Source organism: Dendrobates tinctorius, unplaced genomic scaffold (genome assembly GCF_039654945.1).
Source record: "Dendrobates tinctorius isolate UK_male_01 unplaced genomic scaffold, ASM3965494v1 ptg000082l, whole genome shotgun sequence".
NCBI lineage: Eukaryota > Metazoa > Chordata > Amphibia > Anura > Dendrobatidae > Dendrobates > Dendrobates tinctorius.
In genome coordinates, this window is record NW_027361750.1 from 9,781,777 (window position 1) to 9,805,947 (window position 24,171).

Here is a 24,171-nt window from a genome sequence, read left to right on the forward strand (position 1 = left end):
CCCGGTTCTCCGGTTTCCTCCCACACTCCAAATACATACTGTCCCAATAATGTTTGTAAAGTGCTGTGGAATTAATGGCGCTAAATAAATGAGTAAATAAAATAAATACATGTCTAAATAACTCTCAAGGGTGTGTTAACATGTGGTATGCAGTATAGCAAGACTAACACACTGTATGTGAACATATTCGTATTATCTACTGCAGTGGGGACTGGTCATCGTCTCCTCGCTGTTAGCACACTCATTGCCTTGATTGACATCCTGCCTGGCAAAGCTAGTGTTGACTTTACACACTGGAAGAGATGGCAAACGGGAAAAAAAGGCCTTGCCATCAGCTAGAAGACTGACTTTTACCCTCTGACGCGCAGCTCAGATGACTAGCAAAAATGGCGCACAAATCTTGTATTATTTAAACCTATCCTTCCTAGTAAGAGCAGGAATTTGAGAAAAGTGGCGTAAAGGAGAATGAGTGCACTGCAAATGTCATGAAAATAAGCCTGAAAATTGCATTTTACTGTTATCATGATATATATATATATATATATATATATATATATATATATATATATATATATATATATATATATATATATACATACACACACACACACACACTGCTCAAAAAAAATAAAAAGGACAACAAAATGTAACTCCAAGTCGATCACACTTCTGTGAAATCAACACTGATTGTGATTCAATTTCTCCTGCTGTTGTGCCAATGGAACAACAGGTAGAAATGATAGGAAGGTCCCTAAAGGCCCCATCACACTAAGCAATCTCGCTAGCAAGATCGCTGATTTTGTGACACATCAGCGATCTCGCCAGCAAGATCGCTGTGTGTGACGGGGATCAGCGACCGGCCCCCCTGCCGGTTATCGCTGATCGTGCTCGAGCGGCCTGGGCTGTTTTTCGATCGCTGGTCTCCCGCTGCCCAGCGCGCATCGCTGCGTGTGGCAGTGAGAGACCAGCGACGCTAGATGCTGGTTTCTAATGTAAACGTCAGGTATCCAGGAGCCGCGGCTCCTGGATACCCGCTGTTTACCTTGAAAACCGGCGTACACGCTGGTTTCCAAGGTAAACGTCGGGTATCCAGGAGTCGCGCGGCTCCTAGCTACCCGATGTTTACCTTGGAAACCAGCGTGTACGCCGGTTTCCAAGGTAAATAGCGGGTATCCAGGAGTCGCGCGGCTCCTAGATACCCGATGTTTACCTTGGAAACCAGCGTGTACGCCGGTTTCCAAGGTAAATAGCGGGTATCCAGGAGTCGCGCGGCTCCTGGATACCCGACGTTTACATTAGAAACCAGCGTCGCTGGTCCTGATCGCTGGGGCTGTCTATGTGACAACTCACCAGCGATCAGCCTAACGATGTCCCAGCGATCCCATCATGTCGGATCATTGGTGGGATCGCTGGGACATCGTTTAGTGTGACGGGGCCTTAACATCCATGTGTCTGCTCAGCAAGTGTGTCTAGTGTTCCCTTTATTCTTTGATTATATATATATATATATATATATATATATATATATATATATATATATATATATATATATATATATATACACACACACACACACACACACACACACACACACATACATATATACACATATACATATATACACACACACACACACACATATATGTATATATCTCTTATATGAAAGGAGACCTGACATTTTACCTCTGAGAAACACTGCATATGACTGGAAGCGGTAATTCTGATGTGTCGCACTCTGTCCTTGGAAAATGCGCAGGATCTTTGAATCCGTGAAGTCAATAACCTGTTTATCTAACAAGACATATATAAAAGGTCATTTACTTTGTTGCTGTCACCAAGTAAACCACATGTATCACGTACCACCCAGAACTCTGTACTTCACGTCTTCTTTTAAAGGTGAGGCACATAGGTCACAAAAAAAATCTTGTCTCACTGTTGCAGACTCTGTAGCCCCAGGTGTGTGGATACGTATGTACCGGAAATCTAAAGTACATAAAACATACATACCTAATAAATGTATCACTATTAGTCTACTGCAAAACCAAAGAAATGAGCCAGAACATAAGTTGGTATGTGTGCAGTGTAAGAGTATGTTCACACTGAGGCCATACAAAACCTAAGATAACAAAATGAGTATATACCCTGTAGTAAGACACTAGGACACTATTTTGATAAAAAAGAGAAAAAGTTATCCCACCATGACAAGGTGTATCTTGACGGAACGGTTCTGTGACCATTTAACAGGTGGCATGGCTGTTAAAACAATTTTGATCAAAAAAGTGTGTCTGCTAAATGGTCACAGTATGAGCATGTATCCATCACTGCACTTATACCAACATATGTTCCAGCTCATTTCTTTGGTTTTGCTGCAGTTACTTGTACTCTGTACAAACAGGGGAGTGGCCCCCTTTTTTCATCTACATAGTTTCCCATGGGCAGGTGTCTGAACAGTCACAGGTCTGGATGCTGTTCTGCAACATCGATATTGAGGTCTGCTGGCACATGGTGAGGTTTAATAGTAGAGATAGGACCATCTTGTCATGGTGGGAAGGCTTTTACGCTTTTTCTTTGTATCAAAATAGTGTCAACCGAGTACCCCATGTTATGTACACGTACTATTACCATTTACTTATCTATAACACCAAAAAAAAAGTCTAAGATACTGCCAAAATAATAAAAAATTACTTTTCTTTATCGCCTTATTGGGGGACACAGATTACCATGGGTGTATGCTGCTGGTCTCCGCCCTGTCTATCCTCTTCCAAAGAGAGCTGGCGGCCTTACCGCAGGTTAAGACTTTTCTCCAAGGGGTCGCCCATGTGGCTCCTCCGCATCATTCGCCGATAGATCCGTGGAATCTCAATCTCGTCCTTAGCGCTCTCCAAAAGGCGCCGTTCGAGCCTATCCAGGACATTCCTTTATCCCTTCTCTCGTGGAAGGTAACTTTCGTGATTGCCATTACATCCATCAGGAGAGTTTCTGAATTGGCGGCCTTGTCATGCCGTTCCCCGTACCTGATTCTCCATCAGGATAAGGTCATTCTCAGGCCTGTTCCTTCCTTTCTCCCAAAGGTCGTATCCTCTTTCCACATCAATGAGGATATCGTTCTTACATCTTTTTGCCCGGCTCCGTCTCCCCCTATTGAGAAGTCCCTCCACAAACTAAATGTAGTCAGAGCCTTGCGTGTTTATCTCGCCAGGACTGCTTCTTTTCGTCAATCCGATTCCTTGCTAGTCATCTATGAAGGTCGCTGGAAAGGGTTTCCGGCGTCCAAATCCACGATAGCTCGCTGGATTCGTTCTACCATTCTGGAAGCGTACCGACTTCAGGAAAAGCGGCACCCTCCAGGAGTGAGAGCCCACTCCACCCAGGCTGTGGCAGCTTCGTGGGCTGTGCGTCACCAGGCTTCGGCTTTACAGATTTGCAGGGCCGCGACCTGGTCGTCCTTTCACACTTTTACGAGGTTCTACAGGGTTCATACCCAGGCCTCGTCTGATGCAGTTGTTGGTAGGTAAGTTCTGCAGGCGGCGGTGGCTCACCGGCCGACCTAAGCCTTTCCGGTTCTTTCGTTCCTTATTGCTGTTCCCGCCCTTGGGACTGCTTTGGAACGTCCCATGGTAATCTGTGTCCCCCAATAAGGTGATAAAGAAAGATGGATTTTTGGTTCTTACCGTAAAATCTCTTTCTTGGAGCCTTCATTGGGGGACACAGCACCCTCCCTGTTTAAGTTGTACCGTGTTGGGCTTTGAGCTCCTTGTTGGGTTGGTACATATGTTTAAAGTTCCGTGGTTTCTCCTACTGCTTTCTCACCAACTGAGGTACTTGGTATCTGTCGGTGGGTGTATACTGCCGGGGAGGAGCCAATTTTCTTGTTTTTGCATAGTGTCAGCCTCCTAGCAGCAGCAGCATACACCCATGGTAATCTGTGTCCCCCAATGAAGGCTCCAAGAAAGAGATTTTACGGTAAGAACCAAAAATCCATCTTTTATTAACAACTCGTTAAAATATTACTTAAAAAGTATCAATAGGTGGGTACTAATACAAATTCATCATATGAAGTCCATAATATTGGGACTAGGGTTGTAGCACCCCTTCAATAATTAATCCATCACACAACTCTATGCAGATACAAGTGCATCTAATAAATAAGAGAATAGATAAATGTATCCAGTGATACCAGCATAGTACAAGTAGAGAAAGAAAAACTACAATATAATGTGCGGGTTATAAATTCTAGTTTGTTTGATATCATGCATACAGTATGAACTATCATGTTATAAAGGGTTAGCGTTGATAACATGACCATATTGGCACTGGATATTGTAGTTTTTCTTTCTCTGCTTGTACTATGCTGGTATCACTGGATACATTAATCTATTTTCGTATTTATTAGATGCACTTGTATCTGCATAGAATTGTGTGATGGATTAATTATTGACGGGGTACTACAACCCTAGTGCCAATATTATGGACTACATATGATGTATTTGTATTAGTACCCGATGTTCTCTGCCTGTGTTATAATAATATGGAACTCTATGATATTATTCGGGTTACCCACCTATTGATACTGTACCTGTGGTATCTTTCCTTTTTTAAGTAATATTTTAATGAGTTGTTAATAAAATAGGGATTTGTATGTGTACTCACCGTAAAATCCTTTTCTCCGAGCCAATCATTGGGGGACACAGACCGTGGGTGTTATGCTGCTTGCCACTAGGACGACACTAAGTGAACACAGAAAAAAGTTAGCTCCTCCTTTGCAGTATACTCCCTCTCGCTGGCTGGGATTTCCCCAGTTCGGTGAAAAGCAGTAGGGGCATTAAACAAATAACTATGTCAAAACCTGAGAATGCTACAGTGAGCCAATAGACTAAACAGGGTGGGTGCTGTGTCCCCCAATGATTGGCTTGGAGAAAAGGATTTTACGGTGAGTACACACAAAAATCCCTATTTCTCCTACGCCTCATTGGGTGACACAGACCGTGGGATGTCCTAAAGCAGTCCCTGGGTGGGGAGCATACAACTGCTAATACCCCATGTACCACTGACTTAACGCTGTGGTACTGCCGATTGCAGGATGTGTCTGCCAAGAGCTGCATCCGCAGAGGTCTGAGAATGACTTTGGTAATGTTTTGTAAAGGTATGCAGACTGGACCAAGTCGCAGTCTTGCAGACCTGTTCTGCCGTCGCCTGGTGCCGAATGGCCCAAGAGGCGCCCGCTGATCAGGTAGACTGTGCCTTAATCCCTGCTGGGACAGGTGTGTCCCTGAGACGGTAGGATTCCTGAATAGCCAATCGAATCCACCTGGCTAGCGTGGCTTTTGAGGTGGCTAGACCCTTCCTATGCCCCTCTGGAAGTACGAACAGGGCATCTGACTTGCGGAAAGGAGCCGTCTGCGAGATGTACCGTCTCAGAGCCCCAACCACATCCAGGGTGTGGAGGGCCTTCTCAATGTGATGGACTGGTGCCAGTCAGAAGGAAGGCAAAACAATTTCCTCATTGAGATGAAAGGAAGGCACGACTTTGGGCAGGAAAGACGGGGACATCCTGAAAACTGCCTTGTCCTGATGAAAATTCAGGAACGGAGGATTGCAGGACAGGGCCGCCAATTCCAAAACTCGTCTGATTGACGCAATTGCCACTAGAAAGACCACCTTCCAAGAGAGAACAGCTAGTGGTACGTCCGGCAGTGGACCGAAGGGAGCCTCCTGTAAGGCTCCAAGAACCAAGTTAAGGTCCCATGACTCCAATGGCCTTTTATAGGGAGGCGCCACATGGGAAACTCCCTGAATAAACGTCTTCACCTGTAGTTTAGTGGCAATTTTGGTTTGGAATAGAACGGACAAGGCTGAAAATTTGGCCCTTGAGCGAACTAAGCACAAGGTCTGACTTTAATTCGGATTGTAGGAATTCCAATATCGATGGAATGGAAAGCACCAGAGGGGGATCGACCATAGTCCTTGCACCACGAGAATAAGGTTTTCCAAGTGCTATGATAAATGCGCATGGACACAGGCTTCCTAGCACTAATCATAGTGGAGATCACGTCGTGAGAAAAACCAGCTTGTGCTAAAATCCAGGATTCAACGGCCACTCCGTCAAAGACAGGGCCCCGGAGTTCTGGTGGTAAATCAGGCCCTGAGAGATTAGATCCATGCGATCTGGAAGTCGTCAGGGAACGTCGGCGACTGGTTGTACTAGTTCTGCGTACCATGCCCGATGCGGCCAATCTGGCGTGACTAGGATCACTGGTACTCCCTGTGCTCTGATTTTCTTGATGACCCTCGGGAGCAAGGGAAGAGGGGGGAAAAAAGTACGGGAACCCGAACCAGTGCCACGGCAGAACTAGGGCGTCCGCTCCGATGGCGCATGGATCGCGGGATCGGGCAATGAATCGAGGAACCTTGCTGTTTAGTCGAGGCCATGAGATCCACATCTGGATTCCCCCAGTGATGGCAATCTTCTGAAAGACTTCCGGATGAAGAGACAACTCTCCTGAGGCAAGGCCTTGGTGACTGAGAAAATCCGCCACCCAACTGTCTACCCCCGGGATGTGGATTGCGGAGATGGGCGAATGATTGGCCTCGGCCCAATGGAGGATGTGACTCATTTCGGACATGGCCATCCTGCTCCGAGTACCCCCTTGACGGTTGATATACGCCACAGCCGTAGCGTTGTCGGATTGGATACTGATGGGGTGACCTGCAAGGAGATGGTGGACACTCAGGGCTAATCTGAACGCTCGCATCTCCAAGATGTTGATGGGGAGACGTGACTCTCGATTTGACCAACGACCCTGTGCCGTGTGGTGACGAAAAACCGCACCCCAGCCCAGAAGAATGGTGTTGGTGGTCACCACCGACCATCACATTGGGAGAAAGGACTTCCCTTGATTCAGGGAGGATTTCAGTGTCCACCACTTGAGGGCTTGTCTGACCCGCATGGACAGAAGGAACCGACGGTCCAAGGAGAACGGGTTCTTGTCCCAAGTTAACAGCAACGCATGTTGTAAAGGGCGGAGATGGAACTGTGCGAATGGAACCGCTTCCATCGCTGCCACCATCTTTCCGAGAACTCTCATGCTGAAACGTATGGAGTGAGAAACCGGTCGGGAAAGAGTCCGCGCTGCCTGTTGTAAGGCTCAGGCCTTTTATGGAGGGAGAATGGCCAACCCGCAGGAAGTGTCCAAGATCATTCCCAAAAAGGAAATCTGCTGGGCTGGTGTTGGGGGAAGACTTTTCGAAGTTTATCTTCCAACCCAGGCGAGAAAGTGTATTTACTGTGACATTCATGGATTCCTCGCAGGCTGGAAGGGACGGACCCTGGATCAGCAGGTCGTCCAGATACAGCAGTACCACCACTCCCAGAGCATGAAGAATGGTCATGACAGCCGCCATGACCTTGGTAAAGACCCTGGGGGGCGGTGGCGAGTCCGAAGGGCAAGGCAACGAACTGGAAGTGTTCTTCGCGAATTGCAAAACGCAGGAACTGCTGGTGGGACGGGTAAATCGGGATGTGAAGGTAAGCATCCTTGATATCGATGGATGCTAGGAACTCTCCTTTTTCTATGGAGGCGAAAACTGATCAGAGGGATTCCATTCGGAATCGCAGTACCTTGATAAACTGATTTAACAGCTTGAGGTCCAGTATGGGCCGCATCGTTCCGTCCTTCTTTGGAACCACAAAAAGGTTTGAATAAAAACCCCCTGAACCTTTCGTCATGATGGACCGGAATGATGACTCCGTCCTTTTGCAGTGCATGAACGGCTCGAAGGAAGGCTGTGACTGAATGAAAGCCGATGGCCGCTTAGTTTGTCGGTGTCCGCCGGATACCGAAACAAGTCAGTGAGTAGAGGATCTATGGGATCAGGCTCCCCTAGATCCAGATGCTCTTGGCCTGGGTTTCCAAGAGCGGTTAGGTCTGTAAGAGACCTGGGAACCTCTGTCTCCACACGGGGACCGACCTGATCCGGAAGAGAAGGTTACGGAGGACCAGCTGGAGCTGTTGCGAAAAGTTCGAAAACGAGTCGGCTGTTGATTCCAAAATGGCCGGACAGCCCTATGTTGGGGAAGGAACTTACTCTTCCTCCCCTGTCAGAAATGAGTTGGTCCAGTTCCTCTCAAAATAGGTGACCGGTTTGATAGGGCAGAGAAGTCAACGCCCAGTCATAGGGCTCTTCTAATGGAGACTGCCTTAGCGGCTGCCTGAACATCACAATTAGTGGTATCTAAAGAGGCATCCACTATAAAATCCCCTGTGTGAATTATCTGCTTGGCGACATTGGTTGCCTCCGGAGGAAGATTGCTACCTTGGAAGGCAATAATTAAGACTTCTGCTCAAGGGGCCATTGCTTTAGCTGCGAAAGATGGAAAAAGTACCGCTCCTAAAGCTTCAAAAAACTGAGTGAGTGAGGTAATCAATTTGACGATGGATAGAAGCATTTTAGAATCAAGACACGATACAGGAGGATCCACCGAGGGGGACTGTAACCAATAATCATTAGATCTGGAGCAAAGGGGTATTTAGCCTCGATAAGCTTTTGCCCTGTGAACAATTTATGTGGCCGTTCCCTATGTTTCTGGACAATGTCCTTAAACTCGGGGTGGCTGGCAAATACCCCATTAGTCTTCTTAAAGGAGATAAAGTGTTCCGGAGCAGGAATATTTTCCTTGCCCAACGTCAGAATCTTGTTGACTGACTCTATAAGAGAATAAAGCGACTCTTGGACATTTGGGGGATTCTGAGGGACTGACGTGTCAGACTCGAATTCGCTGCGAACCTTAGGAGAGGGAGAACTCGCCGAGGCAGAAGCGCGAGTGTGACTAGGGGGACGCGTCATGGGTCCGCTTTCTAGAGACCTGAGGATCCCTTGAACGAGTACGGCCCCTGCTGGTATACGGTTCCCAGCCGTCGCCAGAGCCCTCCTCGGGCGGTAATGACGCGTTCTGACTTAAAGAGGATTCCCGGAGGGAGTCTATAGCCTTGGTCAGTGACTCCACAGACCGTGACAGGAACGCGGCCCACTTAGGGGGACTAAACGCAGGGAGCACCATTGCAGCGGCGGCGGATGGTGTTTGAGCACAAGCCGAGTCGCAATCTGTGCATAACGGATTAGTCTGAGCACTGGGCAAGGCAGTCTTGCAAGTGGTACAAGCGGTAAAGAGTGCAGTGTGCTTCTTATTAGCCCCTTTTGGCTTCCTTAGATGGAGACATAGTGCTCCTGAAAGGGGGTTACAAGCAGAGCCTGGGCTGCAGTTGCAGGGAATGTGCAGAGAAGGGGTTAAGCTTTGCTCTGAGGGCAGATGCAGCTTACCCGCGGTCCTGATGCTGTGTCCCCAGGAGGAATAGCGGTGGTCCTGTAGCATCACCAGGTGCTGTCCGTCAGTGCGCGTGCCCCCACAGCCGTCACAGAGCCGGAGGCGAAAAGGGCATGGCCACGAGACTAGCAGGGCGCTTCTCGTACAGAGCGAGAAGCGCCAAAGACATGGGCTAATGGTGGGAGGCGCTAAGTAAATTGCAGCCTAGTAGGCCGAAAAGTCAGGGGCTAAATTTTTGGGCCTACTTGCGGGAGCGCCGGGTGAAGGAAAGAACGGGTGGGGCCGCGACTGGGCGACGTTGTACCGTCTCTGAAACTAGGTCAGCCCTTCTCCGATGCTCGCGCAGGCCGCGCTGTCCAGGAGCCTGCAGATCTCATCCTCCTGGGCGATGTAGCAGAGCCGGAAGAGTCCTTAAAGGGGTATACCTCAATCGATCCTCCCTATGGGCAGGGGGATGGAGAGGCTATGGGGCTGATTCAGGGCATTCAAAGCGCTCTAAAGTCTTCTCCCTGCACTCTTGTGCTCCAGGCACTTGCCCTCGTATCCGTGTGGGGAGATCGGGATCGTAAAGGAACTGTCGCCCAGAAGAATCAGGTATGCCCCAGTCGTTGCAGGAGAGGGTACGGTGAGATATACTCCGCGTTCTCGCCTGTTGTAGGTTCGGGGGAGAGCAGGCCGTTGAAAGGAACCGTCACCCCCTTCACTCCGTTAATTAAAAAATAAAAGTTTACAGAAAACTCAAAAATTGAAGATAAAAACGGTGGGGTCTGAAGCCAGACCCAAGTGCCTCCTACAGACATTAAGCAAGAACTGGGGAATTCCCAGCCAGCGAGAGGGTTTATACTGTAGGGGAGGAGTTAACTTTTTTCTGTGTTCACTTAGTGTCCTCCTAGTGGCAAGCAGCATACCACCCACGGTCTACGCCTCATTGGGGGACACAGGAGAAAACTAATTTTTTTATTATTTTGGCGGTATCATAGTCTTTTTTTTTTGGTGTTATATATGGTGTATTGGCTTTGTGAGCTGCGGATGCTAGGATATAAATTTGGTGTATTTACTTATCTACTTACTACAGGGTACAAGCTCTTTTTGGTTTCATCCTAGGTTTGGCTGTTAGTCTACTGACAACATCAAACACTGGGATCAGAATAATGTACGTGATGGTGTCAGATGCCCTGAGACAGGATTGTAATGGAATATGAAGCATAAAAAGTAAAATGAAAACTAATTTTTAGAAATTATGACCAAGAGCTTTTTTTTACCTCTAGACAAGGGGCACTGGGTATCCGAGCACAAAAACCGAGCTCCCTGAGTATATTTATTAACTGTAGACATAGCTATGACTGTTCCTTCCGTCATATAAAGTCTTTGGGATCTATAGTCCAAGGGGAACTCGCAGAGGCGTAAGTGATAACCAGGGAGATCTGGGAGATGTGTCACCTTCAAAATGACATTTATCTAAAGATAAAAGTAATAAAGAATTGTCTTACAGCACTATACATGGATGATTATAAAATGACACCTTCTCCTACAGTTACGGTTTCTACTTGCTAGGCTGTCTTTTCAGTCGTCTTCTTCTCTGCATAATTAGGGAATATAAATACCTTTGGGGGCAATTTTTTTTAATTTAAAGTAGCTATCTAGGGACTTTTTTTTTACTGTGGGTCTAAAAACAAACAGGCAAGTACAGTAGATGGTGACACAGGCAACTACCTACCTGCTTTACCTGACTCCGGCTGAGAGCATTCACTGCTCCTGGTGGCAATTCAGTTGCTCCATCAACAGAGCATCTCTCGTTCTTGCAGCGTTCTCTGTCAATGGGGCGTGACTGCTGACGTCATGCTGACTGACAGATGCCCTCCAGCAGTTTGACAGCCAACTTCTAAGTGTCTATAAGCAAAACATCAGCAGTGACGCCCCATCAATAGAGCAAAGCAGGAGAGAAGCTGCTGCGCTGTCGACGCAACGTCAGTGACCGCTCTGTGCTGGCAGAGATCGGAGTCGGCACAACATGCAGTTAGCTAGCTAGTATGTGCTAGTTAGTGCAGAGTAAAAAGAAAAAAATAGTTCTGGATTACCACTATAAATGCAAGTATTTTTGACTAAAATCATTTTTGGAATTGGGTTTTGTTAAAAAAAAATTGCACTGTTTTCCTTTTATAGCCTCAGTGTCTATTGATGGATGAAAAATGACTTAAAAGAATCCGTCAGTGAGTTTTTTCTGGCAAAGAATTTATAATTGTCGTCTTCCTTCCACCAGAGGGAACATACAAGTTGTACATTCTTGTCATAATGCGTCAATGACAAATTCCCAGTTAATTCTTTCCACAGCCAGCAATAGATGCAATATAGAGGCTATAGAAGACACATGGTGCAGATTTTTTTTTAATGGAACCCAATTGCAAAATATTTTTTTTTTCTCAAAAATACATGCATTTTAAATGCCCTCAAAGCTGTCCATGTTCTTTATGTTCAATGTATAAAACAGTATGCTGTCTGCTCCTAGGCTCCCTTTAATGATGGCTGCATGCATTACTTAACTCCTTGTCTATGAAATGGATATTAAGTGTTATATCAAAAAAAGAACATATCGTCTGCTATAAAAAGCTACAGCAGGTGAAATAAGTATTGGACATGTCACCAATTTTCTAAGTAAATATATTTCTATACGTGCTATCAATATGAAATTCTCATCATATGTCGGTAACAACCCATCTAATCCACACAGGCAAAGGAATCCAAACATAGATGTCCATAAATTAAGTTATGTGTAATAATCAGAAATGATATAAGGAAAAAGTATTGAACGCATGGAGAAGGAGAGGAGCAAAACGTCATGGAAAGTGATGACAATTAAAATTTATCAGTAATTAGAAAGCAATCCTGTCATTTGCTGAAAAGTAATATCAGGATGGCCAATAAAAGGTTGTCTCATTACCAAGATGCCACACATGAAACAGCGCTAATGATGGGTAAAACAGTGAGCCGTCTCAAGATCTTTGTAACCTTATTGTTGCAAAACATACTGATGGCATTGGTTACAGAAGAATTTATAAACTACTGAAGATCCCAGTGTGGCGGCGATAATCCAAAGTGGAAAGAACATAATTTCAATCAATCAAATTTATTATCGCCAAGTACATATTACATATATACAAGGAATTCTTTGTGGCAAAGAGGCAACATAATATATAATAACAGATACAACAAGTAACATCTAACAAGACAGATACAGTATATAGTCTACACATGACGATTTAATTGTTGAACAGAGAGTGGATAGAAGCTGTTCATATGGCGGTTGGTGCTGCATTTGGGGACTCTGAAGCGACGTCCTGAAGGGAGTAGTTGGAATGAGGAGTGTCCCGGGTGAGAGGGATCGGATGAAATTTTCAATGCATGGGATCGAATACTCTTATCATAAAGATACTGGATTTTAGGCAGGGGGGAACCTATAATTCTCTCTGCTGTTCTGAAAGTCCCTTGTAAGCGGAGTTTGTCATGCGCAGTGGCTCCCCCATACCAGACTATCAGAGAGGAACAAATCACAGATCTGATGACAGTATTAAAGAAAAAGATCAGCAGATTCTTAGACAAACCATATCTTTTCAGCTGACGCAGGAAGAACATCCTCTGTTGTGCTTTTCTTATAACAGCATCCACGTTTTTCCCCCATTTAAGATCATGAGAGATGATAACACCAAGGAATTTGGTCTCTGTGACCCTAAGAACCACTTCGTCATGGATGTAGATTGGAAGTATCTCATGTTGATCTTTCCTAAAATCCACAACCATCTCAGCAGTTTTTTTTAGTGCTGAGTACAAGATTATTGGCTTTACACCAGTCACATATTCTTTCCACCTCACTCCGATACAAGTCTTCAGCATTTCCCCTGATGAGACCAATCAGTGTCATATCATCGGCAAATTTCAAGATTTTTACGGAGTCTGCTGAAGAGATGCAATCATTCGTATAGAGAGAAAACAGTAACAGGGACAAAACACACCCCTGAGGTGCCCCGATGTTTGTGACCAAGGTGTCCGAAGTGAATGGTCCAACTTTTACACTCTGTATCCTGGCTGTCAGGAAGTTATAAATCCACAAGCATAAGTTGAGAGGGACTCCAAGAGCTACCATTTTCTTATGAAGTAAATTCGGATCAATGGTATTGAACGCTGAGCTAAAGTCCATGAAAAGAATCCGGACATATGAGTGCAGTTCATCTGTATGATCCAAAATGTACTTCAGTGCCAGATTGACAGTGTCGTTTGCTGAACGATTCTCCTTATAGGCAAACTGAAGCGGGTCCCATAGCTTCTCCGTGAATTTTATCAGGTGGGACATCATAATTCTTTCGAAGACTTCCATAGCTACAGATGTGAGTACTACTGGTCTATAGTCATTCAACTCAGAGGATCCCACTTTCTTGGGGACAGGGATAATTGTGGAATTTTTCCAACACTGAGGTACAACGCACTCTTTCAGTGACACATTGTATATATTTGTCAGTATAGGGCAAGCTGGGTAGCACATACTTTCAGACACATTGGAGATACACCATCAGGGCCAGGTGCCTTTTTGACCTTAAGTCCCTTCAGGATGCGTATCACCTCTGCCTCGGAGATCACTACTTGGGTGTTGCACAATGAATGATCTTTATATGAACAGACTGAGGAGCTTAGAGATGAATAGCCACTGTGTGTAAAGCTTGCCTCAAATCTGCAGTAGAATTCATTTAACTCTGCTGCCAGACTTCTGCTGGGGTTCACTATAGTGGGGTGGCTTTTATAATTGGTGACCTCTCTTAATCCTCTCCATGCAGATCTAGTATCTTTTGAGGAGAACCTTTCCTCCAGAATCTTTGCATACTCGTGTTTGGCTAACTTGATCTCTTTAGATAGCGAGTTCCTAAGTTTCTTGAATTCAGTAATATCGCCTGCTTTATAAGCCTCCTCTTTTCTCTTACGGATCAACCTGACTTTATTTGTAAACCACGGCTTGTTGTTTCCCCGAAAGTGGACAGATTTGGATGGAATAAACGTGTCTTCACAAAAACAGATATATGAGGACACTGCATCAACCCACTCATCCAGACCCATGTTTCCTGGAATACCTCCCAGTCCGTGCATTCAAAGCATGCTTGTAGTTGCAATTTTGCCTCCTCAGACCATGTCTTCTTTGTATAAACTGTAGATTTGGATGTTTTCAACCTTTGCCTGTAGGCTGGAATTAAATGAATTAGACAATGATCTGAAAAGCCCACTGCTGCTCTCCTCACTGCCCTGTAGGCCCCTTTTACGACTGTATAGCAGTGATCAAGCGTATTGTTCTCTCTCGTGAAGCAGTTTATATGTTGAGTAAATTTGGGGAGATCCAGGTTGAGTTTTCCTTTGTTAAAGTCCCCCATTACGATCACAAATGCTTCTGGAGATCCTTTCTCCCATTCTGATATTTTGCAAGCTAATTCACCAATAGCAGCTTTAACAGATGCTTGAGGGGGAATATATACTGCAACCAGAACCATAGATGAAAACTCTCTTGGAGAGTAAAATGGTCTACAATTGAGTGCAAGGTACTCTAGATCTGGAGAGCAAACTTTTCCCAGTATGTTAACATCACAGCACCAGCTAGTGTTGATGTAGAGACATACCCCACCCCCCCTTTGTTTACCTGAAGCTACACAATCACGGTCAGCTCTGTAGATAACAAAACCAGGTAGATCCAGACTACAATCAGGGATGGTCTCATTCAACCAGGTCTCAGTAAAACAAAGAGCAGATGAATTGGCCATATCAGATGTCATGTTACAAAGTAAGCTCAGATCCTCCATTTTGTTAGATAAGGAACGGACATTAGCCAAGTGGAGTGAAGGAAGAGCTGTTCTGAATCCTCTCCTCCGAAGGCGTGCCAGGACGCCTCCTCTCCTACCTCTCATTCTAATTTCACCATAAACTGGCCACGACCAGGTGCTCCACACAAGATTTCAGACAGAGGACTGAAAAAAATTATCAGAAGAGCTGTCAAAGAGCCAAGAATTACCTGTGGAGAGCTACAGAAAGACAAAGACCTGTAATCAGCAGTTACAATTGTTTCAAAGAAAACTATAAGCAATGCACTCAACCTCCATGGCATATACTGTATACACACTTACAACGCAAGACTCCATTGCTGAACAGAAAGCATGTCCAAGCACATTTAAATTTTGGTAAACGACACTTAGACAAGTTTGTGAAATGCTAGGATATTATAGTCTGGTGGGATGAGACCAAAATCGAACATTTTGGATGCCATAATACACCCACCATGTTTGGAGGCCAAAAGGCACTTCATATCACCCCAAAAACACGATACCAAAGGTGAAGTGTGGAGGTCAGAACATCATATTGTGGGGCTGCTGTTCAGCATATGGCACTGGCAAACTTCATATAATTGAAGGAAGGATGAATGCTGAAATGTACCAAGACATTCTTGATAAAATCTGCTGCCATCTACCAGGATGATGAAGATGAAACAACTGTGGACATTTCAGCAAAACAATTATCCCAAACCCACAGCTAAAGAACCTCTCAAATTGTTTTAGAGAAAGGAAATAAAGCTGCTAGAATGGCCCAGCCAATCACCTGACCTGAATCCAAAAAAAAAAAAAAAACTTATCGAAGGAACTAAAGCTCAGTTCATAGAATGAGCCCACAGGACCTTCAGGATGTGAAGAGTGTTTGTGTGGAAGAATAATATGCTAATTGCCTCTTTTTCTCTGAAGAGGACTTGAACTCTATAGCGCCACCTGTTGGTAGTAGCGATCCTACAAGTCACAATCAACCCCTGAGCAACGCATGCGACTAGTTTCTCCACACAGGAGGCATCTTGAAGCAGTCATCCCCAACAAAGGCTTTTGTACGAAGAATTAATTACATTTCTGTACTTTTTCCCTGTGTCATTTCTCATTATTACATATAATTTAATTTATGGATATCTAAGGTTGGATTTCTTTGCCTGTGTGTGTTGGATGGGTTGTTACAGACACCTGGTGGGAATTTAACGTCAATAGCACAATTAGAAATATATTTGCTTAGAAAATTGGTCACGTGTTAAATATTTATTTCACCTGTTGTATATTAGGCAATGATTTATTGTTAAACCATATGATATTAAATGGAAAAAATTCATGTTTATTCTAGAAAATTATTTTCGGTGTTTCTGGTACCATTTGTAATGATGTCTGCGGAGGAGAAAAGTAACCGTATTCTTTACTAAAGAGATAAAGCATTTGTGGGTCCATTAGGAAAAATTCCAGGCCCAAATTATTATTGCCTCTGATTTCTTAGGAAATAATTGCAACTTAAGGGAAACAAAATAATAGATTATATATGTGTAAGAACATTTTGCACTATTGTTAAACAACCAATGTGATGATAAAGGAATAGTTAATACCCATACCTGGACCTCAGCCTGGTATTCCCCAATCAGGGAGAGAGTTCTTATTGCAGCATCGCACACCTACAATACAGAGAATATAACCAAAGCAACTCCTGCCACACAAGTTACAAAAGAGATCATCTGAAGGTTTGTGGATTTAAAAAACATACCGACTGGAAGATCTTCGCGGCTTTCACAGGCTCATGTAATATATAGTTTCCAAGAGTAGCATTCAGCTCAGTGATATCCATGGGGTTCACAGAGATTACAAATCGGTAGACGGCGTAACTCTGACCGGACTCTGTAGAGAAACAAGTCTGAGACCATTCAGTCTAACAAGTAACAAGGAAAAACGTTTATCAATTTTTTTCTAATGTATTAATTCAGAAGAGGAAACAACAAGACTGCCTCACCAACGGTGTGCTAGAGGATGGTGTGCCCCATAGAAAGGATGGAAAAGGCTACCTCTAGGTTCCGCCTGAGACCATTACAAAGCTAATTACTCCAAATGGCAAAATAGGTTGGTTTTGCAAACACAGCAGCCCTTACAGCGAGCATTATCCTTTGCTAGCCATTAAAACTGGGGCAAGACCAAGGTGAAATGGGCTACTTCTCTTAAATGGCTATAAGTTGCAATCATTCTATAGGTATTGTGACAAAGTCACTGGTAAAGTGCTGGAGGGGAGATATGTTTCACTACGCCTAATGGCGTCAGTGATATAAAACCCAGAGTTCTTCCTCCAGCACACTAAGTGTTGTGAGGGTTAAGCTAATTTGCAAAATTCACAGAGACCCCCCCAGAAGAAGCCACACGCGAAACGCGCGTCAGGGATCTGCACTGCCAAAACTAGGTCGTATTTTCCTCTATTTGCACTATTGTCACTTTACTTTGCTGTTTACTTTTTGCTGCCTGTCATGCTGATTGCCTTATTAGAAGCACTTGACTCTTAAACATATGTAAAGGTTGTTGGATGCCATGTTTTATTCCTGAGGCATTATGCCCTTTAAATATATGCACATGGTGATTTTTCCATTATTAGTTTTTTCTCAAACACTATTTTTTAGACTATGCTCTTTATTAATTTGATATGTGTCTTTCATGTGTTCAAGTGATCAGCGTTTTCTGACAGTGTAATCAGTAGCAAAAGGATATATCCCTTTCATTGATTTGATACATTACTTAATGCTAATACTTTTTGTTAGTACTTTGGTGATCTGCTCTCAGCTATGCTGTTGTGTATCCTATTAATTATTGTAACCTGTTAAGGGTCTATTTGGGATTATAATATATCTTCTGTACATGCTAGCTACTCATAGCTTATAGATAGGGCTTGTATTAGGACACTAGTCTATTTGTCAGTTGGGTATATAACTTTGTTAGGCAGTGCGTTTTTTGCATATGTGTCTCCTATTTTACTCAATATTTTTATTCTGTTTTCAATAAAGGTTATTTAATTTTACCTATGGCATATGCTTCCTTGTTCTATTCGGATAAGTTGCATAATTTGTTGGCTTTTATGTAGACAGCCTTAAGCCCCCTTCTCACATAGCGAGATCGCTAGCGATATCGCTAAAGCGTCACAGATTTTGTGATGCAACAGCGATATCGGTAGCGATCTCGCTACATGTGACACTTACCGCCGACCCTGCTCCCCGCTGGATATCGCTGATCGCGCGAGATCGGCCTGGTCCGTTTCTCGTCGCCGGCTTCCTGCTGACGAGCGACTCCATGGACACAGGTGGAAGACGTCACCCTCTCTACGTGTGACAGGTGTCGACCGCCACGCGCTGCTGCATCGCTCGTGAGATCTGCCTGTTTGGCAGCTCACTAGCGACCATTTAGCGATGCACCAGCGATCCTGACCGGGTCGTATCGTTGTAGGGATCGCTGGTGCATCGCTAAATATAATGGGGCCTATAGAGTGGGTGGAAGGGTGTCCAACTTATCTCCACCTGCAGAGCCAACACCGCCATGTGCTGACAGGACCTGAGTGGTGTCACAGTCATGTCACTGACATGGGAGGAGTCACAAGATCTGGGGCTTAAAGGGAATCTGTCACCTGGTTTTGGTGGGCGATAAAAACGAGGTCGGTCCGGCCTGACTGCACATGCGCCGGTTAACTAAGCCCCGGAAGTATTTTGCCGTTTTCCGGGTCTTAGTTAACCGGCGCATGCGCAGCCAGGCCTTTTGGCTTTGCCCGCAGTTGGGCAAAGCATACTGCACGTGCGCTAGCCAAGAATGCTTAGCGCACGCGCAACAAATGGCGGAGACCTACTCCTATTCCTCAAAAAACTGCGGACGGCGGCCAAGGATGGGGAGGCGGCACACATCGGGAACACCACCCATCGGACCGGACCAACCTCGTTTTCATCGCCCGCCAAAACCAGGTGACAGATTCCCTTTAAGCCCCAGACCTTTAAGAAGCTAGCTTCCAAAGGCAGCAGTGTTCTGTGTCTGGAGAGGAAGCACTCCAGGAAAATTTTTGCCCGTGTTAAAGGACCTGAACCTTGCTAACCTTGAGGGGGCTGATCCCCGCTAGGAGAATGAATGTGTTTTGTTTTGCCCAGAGCGCTGTGTTTATTTTTCCAAGCTTGGTTTATGCTGCTTTTAATAAACCAAGCACATTTTTAAAGAGACAGTGTTCCGTTTCTACCTCTGTGTCCAGCCGAGTGAGCTGCTCTACCACAGTATATAAATATTGTAGGCTATGTCTTCATAGAGACCCCATACAGATAATGCTCCCTGGTTAAAAAAAAAAACAAAAAAAAACAAAAAACATGGATTTTTGTGAGTACTCACCGTGAAATCCTTTTCTCCGAGACGCTCATTGGGGGACACAAACTGTGGGTGTATGCTTCTGCCGCTAGGAGGCTGACACTAAGTGAGGTTAGCTCCTCCTTCGCAGTATACACCCTCGCCCCTATTGCGGACGGAAATCAGTTTGGTGCCAAAGCAGTAGGAGGACAACAAAATCAGCCTTAATACAGGTACAACATGTCCAAAAACACCACCCTTATATCAAATGAGTAAATGCATATAAACTTTAAACAAAACAAGAGCCAACTGGCTACTAGGGTGGGTGCTGTGTCCCCCAATGAGCATCTCGGAGAAAAGGATTTTACGGTGAGTACTCACAAAAATCCATGTTTCTCCTTCGCCTCATTGGGGGACACAGACTGTGGGACATCCTAAAGCAGTCCCTGGGTGGGAGATTGACTCACTGGTCCAAGCTACATGCCCTCATGGTTAAAGGTGCGCCACCGCAGCTTGGAGAATCCTTCTCCCCAGGCTTGCATCCGCCGAGGCCCGAGTATGACTATTACAATATCTGGTAAATGTGTGCAGGCTGGACCAGGTTGCGCTTTGCAAACCTGTTCTGTCGAAGCCTGGTGCCGAAGCGCCCAAGAGGCGCCCACTGCCCAAGTAGAGTGCGCTCTGATCCCTGCTGGAATCGGTGTGCCTCTAATGCGGTAGGACTCCTGAATAGTCAAATGAATCCATCTGGCTCTGGTCGATTTTGAGTCAGCGAGCCCCTTCCTGCGCCCTTTGGGGAGCACGAACAGCGTGTCCGTCTGACGAAAGGATGCCGTCCTTGACATGCATCTCCGTAGGGCCCTTACCATGTCAAATGTGTGAAGAGCCTTTTCCACCCGGTGCACCGGTGCTGGACAAAAAGAAGGCAAGACAATATCCTCATTAAAATGAAATGAGGACACGACCTTCGGGAGAAAAGGAGGGGATGGTCTGAGCCCCACCTTTTCCTTATGGAAAGTGAGGAACAGAGCTCGGCAGGATTGGGCCGCCAGCTCCGAGACCCGCCTGATAGAAGTGATGGCCACCAGGCACACCACCTTCCAGGAAAGGTACCTCAAAGAAACTACCTGAAGTGGTTCAAATGGAGCTTCCTGCAGAACACTTAGTACCAGGTTAAGGTCCCAGGCGACCAGGGGCGCCCTATAGGGAGGTACCAAGTGGGAGACTCCCTGGATGAAAGTCTTCACCTGCCAATTGGTAACAATTCTGCGCCGGAACAGAATGGATAAAGCAGATATTTGTCTCCTGAGGGAACCTGGGGCAAAGCCAGAGTCTAATGCTCTACCAACAGATATCCGGGCTCTCTAAGCCCGACTGGAGAAAAGCCAAGATGTTGGGGATCGAGAATCTCAATGGAGAACAACCACGGCCTCAACACCAAGCGAAGAACACCTCCCAGGTGTGGTGGTAAATTCGTGCTGAAGCGGGCTCTCGGGCGCTAATCATTGTATCGACCCCCTTGCTCCCGAATCCTGCCTGGGTTAGAATCCAGGATTCAACGGCCATGCTGTCGAACCCAGGGCCTCAGTGATCGGGTGGCAAATTGGCCCTTGAGAAAGTAGATCTGGGCGCTCTGGTAGACGCCAAGGCACGTCGGTGAGTAGCAGCATTAGATCTGCGTACCGCGCTCGACGGCCAAACTGGGGTGAGCGGGATTGCCGGCACACCTTCCGTCTTGATCCTCTTGACGACTCTTGGAAGTAGTGGCAGCGGGGGAAAGAGATACGGGAGGCGAAACTGGTTCCATGGCAGAACCAACACATCTACAGCGATTGCCTTCGGATTCTTGGCCCGAGCGACCTATGTGGGCACCTTGGCATTCACTCTGGAAGCCATCAGGTCCACATCCGGCATTCCCCACTGCTAACAAATCTGCTGGAAGGCTTGGGGATGTAGGGACCACTCTCCGAACGCAAGACCCTCCCGGCTGAGAAAGCCTCCTGCCCAGTTTTCCCCGCCCGGGATGTGAACTGCCGAAAACACAGAGTGGTTTGCTTCGGCCCACTGAAGAACGAGCTCTACCTCTCGCATGGTTGCTCTGCTGCAGGTGCCCCCTTGGTGATTCATGTAAGCCACCATCGTGGCGCTGTCCGATTGAATTCGGACAGGGTAGTCTGCTAGAAGGTGCCCAAACTTCTGGAGTGCCAGCTGAACTGCTCGTAGCTCCAATAAATTGATCGGGAGGCGTGCCTCCTGGTGTGACCACCGTCCCTGGGTTGTGTGGTGGTGACACACCGCTCCCCAGCCGAGGAGACTGGTGTCGGCTGTCCCCACCCACCAACGGTCTGGGGGAAAGGGTTTCTCCTGGGTCAGAGAGGACCTGGTTATCCACCATCCGATAGACTGCCTGACCTGAGAAGACAGACGACACTGCCGATCGGGCGTGAAAAGGGTTCTTGTTCCAAACCGACAGGAGGGCGTGCTGCAGGGGGCGAAGATGGAACTGGGCGAAAGGCATCGCTTCCATTGCTGCCACCATTTTCCCTAGACTCCTCATCCCAGCTTGGATGGTATGAGGGACTGCTTGGCGAAGTGCCCGGACTCCCTGCTGGAGAGCCAGTATCTTTGCTTTGGCTCACTGAAGAACGAGCTCTACCTCGTGCAAGGTTGCTCTGCTGCAGGTGCCCCCTTGGTGATTCATGTAAGCCACCATTGTGGCGCTGTCCGATTGAATTCGGACAGGGTGGTCTGCTAGAAGGTGCCCAAACTTCTGGAGTGCCAGCTGAACTGCTCGTATCTCCAATAAATTGATCGGGAGGCGTGCATCCTGGTGTGACCACCGTCCCTGGGTTGTGTGGTGGTGACACACCGCTCCCCAGCCGAGGAGACTGGCGTTGGCTGTCCCCACCCGCCAACGGTCTGGGGGAAAGGGTTTCCCCTGGGTCAGAGAGGACCTGGTTATCCACCATCCGATAGACTGCCTGACCTGAGAGGACAGACGACACTGCCGATCGGGCGTGAAAAGGGTTCTTGTTTCAAGCCGACAGGAGGGCGTGCTGCAGGGGGCGAAGATGGAACTGGGCGAAAGGCATCGCTTCCATTGCTGCCACCATTTTCCCTAGACACCTCATCCCAGCTCGGATAGTATGAGGGACTGGTTGGCGAAGTGCCCGGACTCTCTGCCGGAGAGCCAGTATCTTTACCTGAGGGAGAATCACCAGCCCTCGGCCAGTGCCGAAGATCATTCCCAAGAAGGAAATCTTCTGAGCTGGCACAAGGGATGACTTCTTCGCATTGACTAACCAACCTAAGCGGGCAAGGGTCTCCAGCGTGATGCTATCTTCCTCGTATGCCCATATTGAAGGGCCTTTGACCAAGAGGTCATCCAGATAAGACAAGATGACCATGCCTCAAGAATGCAGTATGGCCATGATAACTGCCATAACCCTTGTGAACACTCTGGGAGCCGTGGCTAGTCCGAAGGGTAGGGCTATGAACTGAAAATGTTGATCGATGATGGCGAAGCGCAAGAACCTCTGATGAGGAGAAAAAAATGGAAATATGCAGATATGCATCCTGGATGTTTACTGAGGCCAAGTATTCTCCCTGCTCTATGGCCGAGCTGGCTGAACGGAGAGACTCCATCCAAAAATGTCTGATCTTGACTAAACTGTTCAGAAGCTTCAGGTCCAACCCAGGCCTGACCGACCCGTCCGTCTTGGGAACCGCAAAGAGGTTGGAATAGACCCTCTGAGCTATTACGTGTTCCGGCACTGGAACCATTACTCCGTTGTGCTGGAGCGATTTGATGGCTCCCAATAGAGCCCTTACCTGGGCATCTACCCTGGGAAGTCGGGAAAGGAAAAACCGTCTTGGAGGGCCACTAACAAATTCTATTTTGTAACCTGAGTACACCAATTCCTTTACCCATGCGTCGCGAGCGCCATTGACCCAGACGTGGTGAAACCAGAGTAGGCGGCCGCCTCCCCTGCCGGTGTCGTCTGGCAAAGGTCCCGAGCCATCCTGGTTGGGTCGCCTGAGGTGGCGGAATTGGGCCCCATAGTCTACCCAGGGTTGCGAAAGGCCTGAAAATGTGCCTGAATTGAGTGACGAAAAAAAACAAAAACGGTTTAAACCTTTGTTGATTGAGACACCCGCTCTTCCCTCCTGTGGAGTCTGAGATAAGTTGATCCAACTTTTCACCAAATAGGCGGCCGCACTGATAAGGCAGGGAAGTCAAGGACCTCTTGGAAGTAGAATCGGCTCGCCATGTCCTCAACCACAGGGCTCTTCTGATAGAGACTGCATTACCGGCAGCAAGTGCCGAACAATTGACCGCATCCAAAGACGCATTAATTACAGTCTCCGGCCGTCGCCATCTGACCTGCGACCTCCGAAATCTCTGCAGGTAGATCCTGCGCGTACTTGCTTCCCGACCATGATACCATAGCCTTAGCTACCCAAGTTGCTGCAAACGAGGGAGCGAGTGCAGACCCTGACGCCTCATATACTGCATGAACTAGGCTCTCTTAATCAAGGAAACAGTAGGAACAGATAACAGGGTCTTAGTGGCCAGGCGTAAAACCGGAGGATCCACAATCGGGGATTCCATCCATTTTTTACGGAGGTCCGGAGCAAACGGATACCTCATTTCGAGTGCCTTTTGACCCCAGAAAA

General features: G+C 46.6%; 1 protein-coding gene across 1 annotated transcript in view; it reads right to left on the reverse strand.

Moving 5' to 3' along the window:
* MCMDC2 (minichromosome maintenance domain containing 2) overlaps positions 1-24,171 on the reverse strand; it is a 90,642-nt gene that overhangs the window by 63,103 nt on the left and 3,368 nt on the right. Inside the window, exons 2-6 of the mRNA XM_073583892.1 lie at positions 16,910-17,040; positions 16,761-16,820; positions 10,585-10,780; positions 1,861-1,983; positions 1,684-1,791 (exon numbers count right to left, since the gene is read on the reverse strand). Of these exons, the coding sequence (XP_073439993.1) occupies positions 1,684-1,791; positions 1,861-1,983; positions 10,585-10,780; positions 16,761-16,820; positions 16,910-17,040 (618 nt within the window). The remainder of the gene's footprint in view (positions 1-1,683; positions 1,792-1,860; positions 1,984-10,584; positions 10,781-16,760; positions 16,821-16,909; positions 17,041-24,171) is intronic.